General features: G+C 38.3%; 2 protein-coding genes across 4 annotated transcripts; one reads left to right on the top strand and one right to left on the bottom strand.

Annotated features, from left to right (window-relative positions):
- Positions 1 to 163: 163 nt before the first annotated feature.
- LOC147490658 (Thioredoxin superfamily protein) lies at positions 164 to 3,951 on the bottom strand. Of its 3 annotated transcripts, XR_015198466.1 has the most exons (10): positions 3,685 to 3,950; positions 3,515 to 3,580; positions 2,001 to 2,081; positions 1,818 to 1,871; positions 1,670 to 1,738; positions 1,287 to 1,349; positions 1,064 to 1,146; positions 907 to 972; positions 715 to 821; positions 164 to 629 (listed from the first exon to the last, which is right to left on the bottom strand). XR_015198466.1 is itself a non-coding variant. In XM_086565689.1 (9 exons), the coding sequence occupies exons 1-9, from the start codon at positions 3,910 to 3,912 to the stop codon at positions 521 to 523; spliced, it is 819 nt and encodes a 272-aa protein (XP_086421815.1). In that variant the 5' UTR covers positions 3,913 to 3,950; the 3' UTR covers positions 293 to 520. The 3 variants fall into 3 exon arrangements, 2 of the variants coding, with proteins under 2 accessions (XP_086421815.1, XP_086421816.1); XM_086565689.1 differs by lacking the exon at positions 715 to 821 and having other exon boundaries at positions 293 to 629; XM_086565690.1 differs by lacking the exons at positions 715 to 821; positions 907 to 972 and having other exon boundaries at positions 293 to 629; positions 3,685 to 3,951.
- Positions 3,952 to 6,108: 2,157 nt separating this feature from the next.
- Positions 6,109 to 8,688, top strand: LOC147490657 (glycolipid transfer protein 3-like). Its single transcript, XM_086566155.1, has 6 exons — positions 6,109 to 6,524; positions 6,801 to 6,856; positions 7,456 to 7,586; positions 7,974 to 8,109; positions 8,228 to 8,371; positions 8,480 to 8,688. The coding sequence occupies exons 1-6, from the start codon at positions 6,359 to 6,361 to the stop codon at positions 8,513 to 8,515; spliced, it is 669 nt and encodes a 222-aa protein (XP_086422281.1). The 5' UTR covers positions 6,109 to 6,358; the 3' UTR covers positions 8,516 to 8,688.
- Positions 8,689 to 13,752: the final 5,064 nt, after the last annotated feature.

Here is a 13,752-nt window from a genome sequence, read left to right as displayed (position 1 = left end):
GTATATATAACAATTTTATTTAATATTTATTATTATATTTCAAATAAATATAAATAATGTATCATGATATATCAATAAATATCCACGATATTTGTCGATATTTTGGATATATCCACGATATTTGCATGTGAAACAATGTCAAATATCCCTAAAGAGGGAGATATATCCACGATACATATCCAGAAATTGAATATCGATAAATACCCATATCCTGATATTTTGTACTATGCGCACGCCCATGTCTTGATACCGAGGACGAACTAATGTTCTACATCAGTATGATTTACAAATATATGTTGTAAAATCAATTAATAATGATGATCTACAAGCTAATGCATTGACGGGAGAACGTCAAACTCCAAAGTGCATAGGCATGTTTATACAGGGTGACGAGAAAAACACAAAGGAGGAGGAATCTCCCTAAGCATCACAGGTAAAAATCTTAGTAAATCTCCATAATAAGCAGCTCTCTCTTTCAGGAGGTGAGGCCATGCACACTGCTCAAAATGTTTGATTCTTTTTATGATGTAAACCTTCTCCACCTTCCAATCACAGGATAACTCACATTGCACATCAGCCACTTACCCCTCAACCAAAGCTCTGAAACTTTCCGTTGCAAGAGTATGAAGCTGTAAAGCAGAATAACTTAAGAAAATATAAATATTTCTCAACATTATAAATCATCGGCTACTTTAGAGAAACCGTAAGACACACCTTATAAATGTAACTCTGACTGTTAGATTATGATCCCTCTGAAACTGAAACCGGTGACGACATGTTACATTTTCTTTTCTGGATGCCACTTTATACTGCATCCAATACTTTAGGGGAGTAGAGAATGTGGTTTTAGTTGTGTAAGCTTGCAATTCAAAACATAGACAACAAAGGGGAAAGAAAGGACAATACCTGGGTCTTTGAACTGATTTTAGCGGTTGTGCACTTAGAACACAATCTATTGCCACACTCAAGTCTCTAAACAAATAGCGTAGCTTGGAAGAGTTAATACTAAGAACTAAACATGGACTGCGAAATGTTTTATATATAATATTGTCATTGAACTAACCTTCCTGTGACAGGCAAATTATTACTAGGTCGTGAGTCATCAAACTGCCCATGATAGACGAGCTCAAAAGGCCGCCGACCATCCTGTTGTAAAATAACTCAATTAAGTTTTAGAAATTACAAATACAGGTTTTTCACATTTCTACAAATAACCGAATGTGCCTAGTCAACAGTGCTTTCAGAAAGATGAGAGACGATTCATGAAAAGGTTAATTTGTAGTCACCTTTTTGAAGAGAAAAAATTCGGGCGTGCACACAGTTCCAAAAGCTCGAGCAACATCTTGTGACTGCAGTAAGGACATGCTTATCAGCAAAAGTAGTTACGAAAGAAAGAAATGTTATTATAACATTAATGATGTTGCATGTATTCAATTATTCATACATATATATTATTGAGCAACACCATGACTAGATGGATGAAGTAGAGATGAGCCTGAACCTGAAAGTCCTAAACGGTTGATAGTTCAATCATAGTGAAAGGTAGCAGTATGACCAGCTATTTTAAATGACTCAGAATGTCAGGCAATTGTGTAACGTGTTCTCAGATTTCACGTAGAAAGACTTAGTGTGGAGAATAAGAGCTATCAGATAGAATCATCAATCGTACCTCGTCATAAAGATAAGGGAAAGGGTATCTAAAAAACGAAGCGTCTTCAGCCATAAATTCAGGTCCGTCCTGTAAAGATCCATTACAATTTTAAGAAAACTATGACAATATTAACGCATGTCAAAGGTGGAAGTATGACCTATACAACCTGTGGATGAGTAACTACTGAGTTTGAAGAGATCGCTACAACTGCAAGCCCCTTCTGCAGTATACAATACATAAAGGTTACTCTGTCGAATAGTGAAGAATGAGATACCAGAATGTTCGGTAAAATCATGGAATATATAATACTTCCGATTCCCAATCCCAGGAGATGGAAGGATACTCATACCTTCATGTAGAAATCTGAAAGCTTCACAATATCTTTCTTCAAGTGTATAACAAAGGGGCAGTGGTTACAAATAAACATGACCTGCATCAGACATAATATTGTGATTTGTGAATCCAGATGGAGAATCATGTGCATTCTAAAGTGAAACCAAGGTAAGATGAGGAAGTCCAAAAATAAACGTTCTTCAGAAAAAAGCACTGAAAAATATCCTTCTTCGTAACAACTGGAAAAGTGGATCAGTGGCAAAAATAAGTCATTTCAATACCACTTGATGCATCTCTCCACCACCAAACCTCACGCAACTTTTCCTATGCAAATGGACTACCAATAAATAGCAGCAGCAGGAGCAAAGCAAGAAATCAGAGAATGACTGACACCTCATGCTGACACTCCACAGTGTACAGCATTTTACATCCCTAATTAGGTGTTAAGATTATCATACTCCTAACTACAACGAGACAGTACGAGAGTAGGCATTATGAATTTATTTAGTCATAAGCACAAGACTAGAATAATGAGCTATAACTGTTGTAGTTATCCCTCACATGAGAATGAGGAAGAATATGGGAGAAAGCAATATTGTTCATGTGAAGAAGCACGCGCTAAGATTGGTCGTGACCAAGGTGTGCCCGCGTCCTTGCCATGAAAAAGAAGATAGTTTTTTTTCAGCCTCTCACGAAACAAAGTTACTGGACTTTTGACTTTTAGGAAAATAAGAGAGCGCGCCCGCGCTCATACCTAAACTTGTCAGTTTCTATTTCTATTGTAACTGCGAAATTACAAATTTAGTATAAAAACATAAGTTAGGTTTTGGAAAACCAAGTCTTGAATAGAAACCCAATTTTGAGAGCAATCAAAATTGAGATAAAACCCTTGCAAAGAGAAAAACTTGTAAGGAGAAAAGAGTGATATAGTAAGGTGGAGAGACTTGAGAGGAGTGATTGTAATCTTCATTCCCATACTTACAAAAGGATTAGCTCTTGTGGAAATAGGCATCATTGGCCGAACCACGTTATATCTTTGTGTGGTGGTATATTTTACTTACTTCATATTTCTATTGCTTGTTTATAATAGTTATATCCATAGTTTAGGTTATGGTTATTGGTTGTAGTTAAAATTTAGATTTTCGATTGGAGTAGTAGATTGTCCAAGTGCAAACTATCTTAGTGGAGATCGATTGGTATCATTTTCCCCAATAATAACATCCATATAAACACAACACTTCAGTAATGCCACATAAGACGATCATTAACACGAGCAATTCGTCAACAATATATATTGATATAAAGGTATCTCAATGCGATAAAGAAATTTCTCTTTCATTTCTACTAAGAACCAAGCCACCTCAGTTTAACACATTCAATCAAGTCGGCTCGTTATTGACTAAGTTAATGTTCATAGTTCAATCATTTGTACACTGTACATTCATAGAACTTCATGCCCATCTCGCAAATTCATGACCACAAGTGACAATTTCAATTCCAAACGAAGGTAAATGAAGTGGGGTTATTTACCAGTAAAGCAGGATATGCTTCAAAATCATCCAGTTTCCACATTTTCCCAGTTAGAGGCTCTGAAAGCTGAACAAACAAATTTTTCTAAGTATAAAAAACACTATATGAACAAACAATGCAGAAAATAGTGAATACAAAAACGAGAATTCAGTCAAACTTGAAAGAAGAACCTGGAAATCAGGAGCTCTGAAGCCTAAAGAAACTCTTCTAGACTCTGTTCTTGCAGCTCTAATGATGAGTTTTCTTGCTGGTTTATTAACATCTTTCGTGAGTTGTAGAGAAGGAAAGAAACTACGTTGTGAAGAAAGGTGAAATGAGGAATGACATAAACTTATCTTTGTGGCTAATGTTCGCAATGAGTGGAACAAAGGTGGTGTTGCCACAGAAGCCATGGCCATGAAAAGAAATGCGAGTAAACCTTTTGGAATTTAAAGCTTAAGAAAAAATTTAAATATATCTAAAATATTTTAAAGAACCCGGGTGTTATCTACAGTCCCTCAACAGTATTTTAATATTTTTTTTTATATAACTCTTGGTCTCTTCAACCATTTTATTTGGACGGAATTGTCCATACCCATTTGATTAAATTACAAAACACTCCATCAAAATATTAAAGTAAATTTATAATAATGATAAAGACAATTATGTGATTTAGACTCAACACACTTTTTCCACACCACATAAGGGTATTTCCAATAGGGGTGTAAATCTTATAGAGTGGAAATTTTACACTCCAAATATAAAAAAAACTCTCTTCAATTGAGTGATATACCGTAGGTAATAGTGTATTAGCTAATAGAGATGGTGAAAAATTCTCCCTCTCGCTATTAATTAATAAAAAGCATGGGCTTACACTTTCGAATTGACGCCCCGAGTGAAATAATTTTCAGACGTCATTTGGAGTAACGTCCCTTTCTAATTCTAAAATAATTTGTTAACTCGAAAAAGTGTCGTCCCAGTTTAAATTAAAGAGAAACGTCACTTTAACGTCACTTAAAGTGACGTCCGAGTTTAAAATCTATTTTTTTTACACTTCTCCATTAGAGAGTATAGAGTGTGGATATTTATAAGCTATATAATAGTATACAATTAGAGGTGTAAAATCCTAATGACACCTACGTGGAGCCTAGGTGGAAGTGTAATTGTACACTCCCATTGGAGATGTCCTAACAACTACTAAACATCATGTGCGGAGCACATGCATCATGCTAGTTCAATTAAAGCCCATTCCAAAGCCCCATGTCTGTTACTTGGACATACAGTTTCATTTTTCGCGCCCACGGGCTTTGCTATTCGTACCCTTGGAACAATTAGAAATTAGTGTGCATCTAAGATGACTTCAAATAACAAGATTAGATGAGATTAACTGAACCAGATTAGCTGATGATTATTTTGTATATAATTAATCCAAAGTCAAGTACTTAAATAAATGTTTAGTACAGCAATGTCACGTTAATATGTTCCGATAAGCTTGGTCCCCAGGAATCCATGACATTCACACTAATAAATGTGTTGTTAAATGTTAACCTTTTCCAGTTGAATTTTGTTTTTTTTATCTTAAATTGATAATCCTGGCATCTATGATGACATTCGTATAACTGCGCATGGAGCAACTTAATGTCCATTTCTTGTTGCATCAGCACATTGCTTGGTGCTTGATCTGCTTATTCGTCAATGAAAATACACAATTCATACAAGTATCTTAGATGAGATCTATGACATTATGAATACAAACTATTTTCTTTTCTCCCTCTTTTCTCTCCAGTGAGATCTATGACATTATGATTACACTGAACAGAGGATATAAGAATAGTATATATATGTAACTGAAATAAGATTACTGAATGGAATACATTGACTTCATGAATCTAATGCAATTATGCAAATGCGGTCTGATGTAGGACAAGAAACATGAATTCCTAATACTGGCTCTCTCAAATGAGACTTACTATTTTTAAGATATGAGTCACTTGTAAATTCTTCAATATTCAAAGAGAATCCGAAGGAGATTATCTGATTCCGCAGTTATTTCTACCTGCATCTGTCTACATTCTGCAATACAGCAACTGCAGCAGATAAACTAAACTGGTTTCTAAGGATTACCTAATGCCCAGTAATTTTTTGTATAAGAACGAATCTCAGCCTCTACCTCGGCGTAGTTTTAAATGTCAGGTGTAAGTTATAGGACCAATCTCATTTGTAATAATCGAAATGATACTATTCAAATTTCATTTAACTCTCAAACACGATTAAAAGTCTTAAGCAAAGGTATGTCCATCCCAGTCAACTAGGTTTACAAGTTCATCACTTCCATAGTTCCATCAGACAACAAATTATATCATTTCATTGCATCATAGTGGTCTAGTGGAAGTAAAATGAGTATATTAAATTTATGATACAATTAAATCCGGCCTCCCTGTAACAATTGCCAGCTGCTAATGTTGTAACTTATTGATCTAGAAGTATATATCCACATAATTGCAGGCTGATTGAGCCAATGGAACAGTAAGAAGATAGATGATAATTTGCTAAAGTCAAATATAAGGTCGCAATCATTGTTTAATAGATAAAGAACCCAAATAATAAGGAGGGTTTAATCTGTGTTGCTGATGCAGTGATGCCTGACAATAATATATAACAGAAGGGTAGCATTGGGTCTTTACACCACACCTGTAACCAAGGCATTGACGACCATAACAATGCAAAATCTACAAAAAGCTTTCCCTCATCAATCTCTTTGACTCCTTACAAAGTATTGCACAGTAAAAGGAAGAGGCATTCTTGTGTGTGTGGGTGTGTGTGTATAATTTTGATATAAGAAGACAAAACAAAATTGGAGTTTAAATGAAAAGGAGAAGAGCAGTTATGGAAGATAACAAGTCTGAGATAAGTGTTGCAACTGAAGAACTCTCAAAGATTGTCAAAATCCAAAGTGGTGATAGTGTTGATGCTTCTTGTATTATGGCTAAACCTTTCTTGAATGGTTGCAACTTGCTGATCCATATACTTGGTTAGTTCATTCTCTATCTCTCTCCACACACTCTCCACCTCAAGTGCACACTAAAAGTGCACTTATATAAGTTATATATGTCATGAAATTTGAAATGTGCATCTTTAGTTGCTCGTTTTTACTCTCTAATCAAGCTTCTTGAGTTGGAAATATGACTTGTGATCTTTCTTTTACCTCTCCGGCACCTCTACACATATACAAATGAACATTTGAAATTGAAATGAACTCTTTAGTTCCCTAAAGTTTTGATGGTCAGATTTTCTTCATGTTAAACAGATAAGATTGGCCCAACAATGGCAGTTTTGAGACAAGACGTACATCATAATATTCAGGTATATTTATTTTCTCAATGTTTTGAATAAAACAAAATTAACTAGAATATGTGTAGCAAGGGAATTGGCCGCAGCGCCCGACTTCACGCTTGTGCTTTGCCACTTGTAAGCATATGACAATTTTTATCTGATTTGACTTAAAACTGCCATATTCGATATTCCAACGTCATTTGAAGAAACTACTACACCTTCTTACTTAATTTTATATAAATTTTGGTTGTTTACGTAAATGTCAATGTCAAGGAGAAATTATTGATGGGATCTATCATCTATGTATTATTCAAGAATCGTCTATTGTCTTCATTGTCCAAATTGAACATTTGCACATGACCTGGCTGAAATGGTCGTACACTCCTCACTTGCCCAAGGTTGAGGGTTCGAAACTCACTAGCGTTATTCAATGAGTTTGATTGATTTATGTAGCTGCTTACATGGACACAGATCGAACGGAATTGATTCTTTTGTAGAAGTGGTACATGAGTACATCTTGTTCACAAGCCAACAACACGTCATGTTTCATAGTTTAGCACGTAGTCAATCACTTGGGTCGTAAACATGACTAAATTCTATAATTATTTATTGCTTGTTTGATATGATAGAGGTTGGAAAAGCTCATTGAATCGGACCCTTCCATTTATTCAAATTTGGTAGAGATGCTGAAGAAGGAGGCACGAGAAGGAAACTCCAGACATGTCACTAGCTGTACCAGAGCCTTGGTTTGGCTTACTAGGTAATTGTTCAAACTTTAGAATAAAAATTTACAGAAAAAAATTTATGACTGTTCAATTATCACAATAGGTAAGTTTAGTTAGTGAAATTGTTGATATCCCTTAGATGTTGAAGGCAAACGTGTATTGTTCATAGTATAAAAGTGATGTGCATTTTATTACCATTGCAATGTCATGAGCATTTTTACTTTCACAAACACTCCGACAAGAGTGATGATACCATTCTTTAAGTCTATATCATTGAGAACAAAAAGTGTAAAGTAATGCCAACCCAAACCATGTCCAGTGATTATGACTATTGAATTATTATTCTGTCTATTCTCATTCTGTTTATCTGAATATATCTGATTAACGTTCTGAAATACATATATATTATGGTTTGCTCGTAGGTCCATGGATTTCACAGCAGCTTTGTTAGACAAACTGGTCAAGGATCCTAGCCTAAGTATGGGAAAAGCAGTAGAGGAGTCATATGAGATAACATTGAAGCCTTGGCATGGATGGATTTCAACTGCTGCTTACAAAGTAAAGGAAAACCGCATGTCTTATCTTTTTAAACTGATATATATATATATATATCTTTGAATCTCTCGGTAGTTTATATTTTTGGTGATTACTTAGTACCATATTTTCTTCTATGTAGGTCGCTCTCAAGTTGGTCCCTGAAAGCAAAAGTTTCATCGGCTTGCTCATGGGCATTGATGGAGACTATGACACACTAAAAGAGGAACTGAATAGCTTGACTTCAGTACTTGTGCCTATTCTCGATGAGATTCATTCAATTCTAGTAAGTCAAATTCAAGTCATTTTTCAATAATGAAAATTATTGTAGTGATTGTTACAATCCATTGTTGTTGCTGTCTCTCTCAAACTCTTTTTGTTTTTGGTTTTGCAGAGAACATTTCGATCGGATAGATTAAAGTCCACCTAATAGAGGATCGAAGATCTAGGCAGCCGAAGCGCAACAACAGAGTTTCTTGTACAAAATCCGCATGCAAAAAAAGTGCAGTCCTTTGTGACTTTGATTTTGTTTCTCTGTATGTAAATATTATATGCTGTTGTACACTTGTGCTGTTGTGCCATCTAAATTTCTATTTTTGGCGATGTGGTGATATACATGTATAATTTTGTGAGAACACTAACTTCTTGTACACACAAATCATAAACGAATCGGTTCTTTTCCAATCATTTATCAAAAGAAGAAAACACAGAAAAAGCAAAGAAAGGGAACGGAAAACAAGTTTGTAAAATGTGAATGGAATATATCTGTTATAGTCTATCTTCGAAAATTTGTTTCAAGAATACTTAGGGAGCCAGGGGGATTTTGGCAAGAATACTGACTGAATTAGGTGTTAATCTGTTATAGTTTTAACGAGACAGGTAGGTAAGTGTTGGAGTTATCCCTCACATGAAGAGAGAAACAGAGCTGGAGAGAAACGGAGCTGATTCGGCGTTGATATGTCGAGGCGCTGGCGCTCGAGGAGGCGACCTGGCGCCGTGCCTTTGAATCACCCGGTGTTCGAGCGCGACTGCGTTTCGTGACTCCAGTGTTTGGGCACGACCCGCTCCGCAAAGGCACCAGCGCTCTCCAGTGTTTTGGCGCCGACCCGTGCTTTCAGAAAGCACCACCAAGTCTAATTTTCGTGGGCTTCGCTACAGTAACCGCGAAATTTGGTTTTTTGGAGATAAAACCAAAATCAAGATTTTGGAAAACCTAACCAACCAAGTCAGAAGGATTGTAATCCAGACTAAAACAAAGAGAAAGAAACCCAATCTTGAAAGCTATCAAGATTGAGAGATAACATTTACAGAGATACAACCCTGTAAAGAGGTAAGAGTGTTCTAGTAAGGTGAGAGACTGAAAGGAGAGATTGTAATCTTCCTTCCCACTTTATTAAGAACTGGCTCTTGTGGAAGTAGGCATCATTGGCCAAACCACGGTAAATCTTTGTATTGTGGTTTGTTTTTACTGCTTTACATTATTATTTGTTGTTAATAGTTGTTTAACGAGTTGGGCATGTTAGTATAGGTAGTTTGTGATATTTAGAATTTGTCTGGAGTTGAAGTGTGTCTATATACAAGTTATCTGTGTAGTGGGGGAATCGATTGGTATTGATATAATCCCCAACAAGTGGTATCAGAGCCTTGGTTAGAATAGCCTAGGGTGTTATCTGAATCTTGGTCAGAAGGTGTTTGACGAAATTCCTGAGAGAAAATTTGAGGTTAAATAACTTGTAGAGATGGACCATTCCGTGAACACTCGCATGATGAGTTTGAATAGGAAGAACTACACCATCTGGAAAGCCAAGATGGAAGACTTGCTATACTGCAAGGACTTGGCACTTCCCATTGAGAATGAGGGAGTAAAACCGAGAAAAAGATCGATGAGGTCGAAAGTGGAAAAGGCTTGACAGAAAAGCGATTGGATACATTCGACAGTGGATTGACGACAGTGTCTTTCACCATGTGTCCCAAGAAACTACAGCCTTCAGTCTGTGGAAGAAACTCGAAGACCTTTATGAGAGAAAGTCGGGTGGAAACAAAGTGCTAGTCGTTAAGAAGTTTGTAGACACGAAGTACCAAGAAAGTTCTTCAATGTCTGAGCATCTTAATGAAGTACAGAATATCATCAATTAGATGCATTTGATGAAGATCAATTTGGGAGACGAAGTTGAGGTTCTGTTTCTATTAGGCTCTCTACCCGAAAGTTGGGAGACATTAGCAGTTTCTCTACATGAAGCAGCCAAGGATGGAATTGTTACCATGGAGATGGCTACCACGTCTTTGTTGAATGAGGAGACTAGAAGGAGTGCAAGAAGCGCTCTCCTCTCACTCGAGAGATCCTTTTCACAGAGAAACGGGGAGAGGTCGAAACAGAAAACCATCTCGCTCTAGAGGTGATGTGATGAAGTAAATCTAGGGGTGAGCTATAACTCCTAAGGCGCAGAGGCAATGTTACTATTGTGCCACCAAAGGCCACTTCCGGATATGAGTGCAGACAATCAAGAGGGATGAGAAGAATAACCGTGTACATGAAGACATGGTGCGAGGAACGGAAACACGCAGAGATACTACCGCACTAGTCGGCGACCCAGTGGAATTGTGGTCGATTGTGATGTGTCTTTGTTTAGTACCACATGTCGATACTGAGTGGGTGATAGATACGGGAGCATCCTATCACGTCACAATCGCCGACGGGGATTCTTCACTACCTACCGTGGTGAATATGGTGAAGTAAGGATGGGTAACGATGCATGGCGTCTCAAAGATTATAGGCATTGGAGATGTTCATATAGAAACTAATGTCGCCTACACCTTGACACTCAAGGATGTAAGACATGTCCCCCGACATTCGACTAAGCCTTTAATTTCGGGCCGGAAATTAGATGACGATGACTTTGTAAACTCGCTTTGGTAACGGGTATGGAACCGAAAGCGAGAGGTTCCATTGTAGCGGCGAGGAAAGAAAACTTGCTCTCTTTACAAAACACGGTTTAGTTTGTGTAAAGCGTTTAACGAATCGTGTGAAGAAGAAGCTTCATCCGAACCGTGGCACAAGAGACCGTGGTCACATGGGCATAAAAGGGATGGAAGTTCTTGCTAAGCAAAAGGCCGCGCATACATTAAAGGTACATATTTAAATACATGTACTCACCGTTTTGGTAGGAAAGCAACACATGGTGTCTTTCCAAAGATTCCCGCCTCACGAAAGGACATCGTCCTTGAACTAGTGCAATACGACTTATGTGGGTCCCATGAGAGTAAAGTCCCACCGGGGAGCCGTACTTCTTGACATTCATTGATGATCGTCAAGAAAGATATGGGCCTATAGTCCGAAGACCAAGGATGAAGTACTTGGCGTGTTTGAGAAATTCCACAAAGATGGTGGAAAGAGAGACCGGGAAGTTGTTGAAGTGTATTCGCCGGATAATGGGGGTGAGTACATTGGGCCATTTGAAGAGTATTGCGAGTCATGGGATTCGGCCATGAGCGTAACGCGTTCCCAAGACACCACAAATGAGAATGGAATAGCGAGAGAATGAACCGTACCATTGTAGAGGATGAGATACATGCTATCTCACTCTAAGCTTCGCCTAGAAGCTACCGGGTAGAAGCAATCGCGCTGGTACCGCGTGCATGTGATCAACCTGTCGCCGGCAAAGCCTCTGAATAGTGATTATCCAGAGAGAGTATGGTTAGGCAGAGATGTTGATTATGGATACTTGAGGGTATTTGGGTGCAGGGCATTTGTGCATATTCCGAAGGATGAGAGATCCAAGTTTGATGACAAAGCCAAGTAGTGCATTTTTCTGGGTTATGGAGATGAAAAGTTTGGTTACAAACTCTATGATCCGATTAACAATAAGGTAATCCGAAGTCGAGATGTTGTGTTCTTAGAAGACCAAACCATAGCAGACTTTGAGGAAGGTGAGAAGCTACAGGCTTTCACCAATGATCTTGTTGATTCAGAACCAGAAGTTCCTACTATGAAACGTCGCGTATAAGGCATCGAGAATGCAGAGAACCATGAGTTTGAAGCTCATGATGAGGATCCTATTGCTCATGATGGGATAGAACCTATTGGTATAGAAGATGCGGATGAGATGCATGAACCACCACCGAGCAAAGCGTAAGTGCATCCTCTTGGTGCACTCAGCGCGATGGGGAAAGGAGGTCCGACAGAGGGAGACTAGCTTCAACCGTGTATCCACCACATATGTATGCGCGTACTACTATCGGATGGTGGAGAACCTATGTACTATCAAGAGGCACTTGAAGGTACGCATAAAGAAAAGTGGTTGAAGGCCATGCATGACGAGATGGATTCTTTGCATAAAAATCACACTTATGAAGTTAGTTGAGAAACCACAGGTAGAAAAGTTCTCAAGAATAAGTGGATATACAAAGTCAAGCATGAGGAGAACAATCCTCACCCAAGGCACAAAGCTCGCCTTTGTTGTGAAAGGATTCGGTCAAAGGAAAGGGATTGACTTTGATGATATTTTCTCTCTCAGTAGTGAAGATGACTTCTATCCCAGGTGGTATTGGGTATGGCCGCAAGTATGAACCTAGAGGTTGAAAGCGACTAGATGTTAAGACGACTTTTCTTCATGGAGACCTTGAAGAAGATGTCTACATGGACCAAACCCGCAGGGTTGAGGTCAAAGGCAAAAGGAGCACCTAGTATGCAAGCCGATAAAGAGCTTGTATGGGTTGAAGCAAGCACCGAGACGATGGTACATAAAGTTTGACTCCTTTATGGCGAAGCAAGGATACAAGAAGTCTGCTTTCGATTATTGTGCGTTTGTTCAGAGATTTCCAGATGGGGATTTCATAGTGCTATTGTTGTATGCGGATGATATGTTGATAGTTGGCCTAAACATCAACAAGATATCCAAGCTGAAGAAAAAGACTTGAGTAAGTCCTTTGAGATGAAGGATTTGGGTCAAGCAAAAGCGGATACTTGGGATCGCGGATCACTTTCGTGAAAAAAGAGTGGGAAGTTGTGGCTTTCAAGAAAGCTACATTGAGAAGGTGTTGAAGAGATTCAACATGGATCAAAAGCGAAACCCCGCGGTTAATCGCGGTGGCCAGTTCCACATGACCAAAGAGATGTGTCCAAAGGGTGAGCATGAGCAGAGTCGATGGAAAAGATTCCTTATGCATCCGCAGGCGGCGTTTGATGTATGCCATGGTATGTACTAGACCGATATTGATTTCGCGTTGGGGTTGTAAGCGATTTCAAAATCCGGGTAAAGAACATTGGGAAGGTGTTAAGTGGATATTGAGATATCTCAAGGGCACTTCCAAATCGTGTTTGTGCTTTGGTGGAAGTAAGCCCTTACTTGAAGGCTACACCGATGCATATGGCGGTGATGTTGACTTCGATGAAGTCCACCTCCCGGTTATCCGGTTACTTTTGCGGGGAGTAGTTTCTTGGCAATCTAAGTTGCAAAAGTGTATTGCCCTCTCCACTACAGAAGCCGAGTATATTGCAGCCACTGAGTGTTGCAAAGAGATGATATGGATGAAGAGGTTCTTCGACGAACTAGGGCTAAAAGCGTAAACAATTTGTAGTTCTATGTGACGAAATAGGCATCCACTTGAGCAAGAATCCGAAGTTTTCATTCTAGATCCAAGCACATACACGCGCGTTATCATTGATTT

This window comes from Coptis chinensis, chromosome 6 (genome assembly GCF_015680905.1).
Source record: "Coptis chinensis isolate HL-2020 chromosome 6, ASM1568090v1, whole genome shotgun sequence".
In the NCBI taxonomy this organism is placed as follows: Eukaryota; Viridiplantae; Streptophyta; class Magnoliopsida; order Ranunculales; family Ranunculaceae; genus Coptis; species Coptis chinensis.
This window is presented reverse-complemented; position numbering and strand designations above follow the sequence as displayed.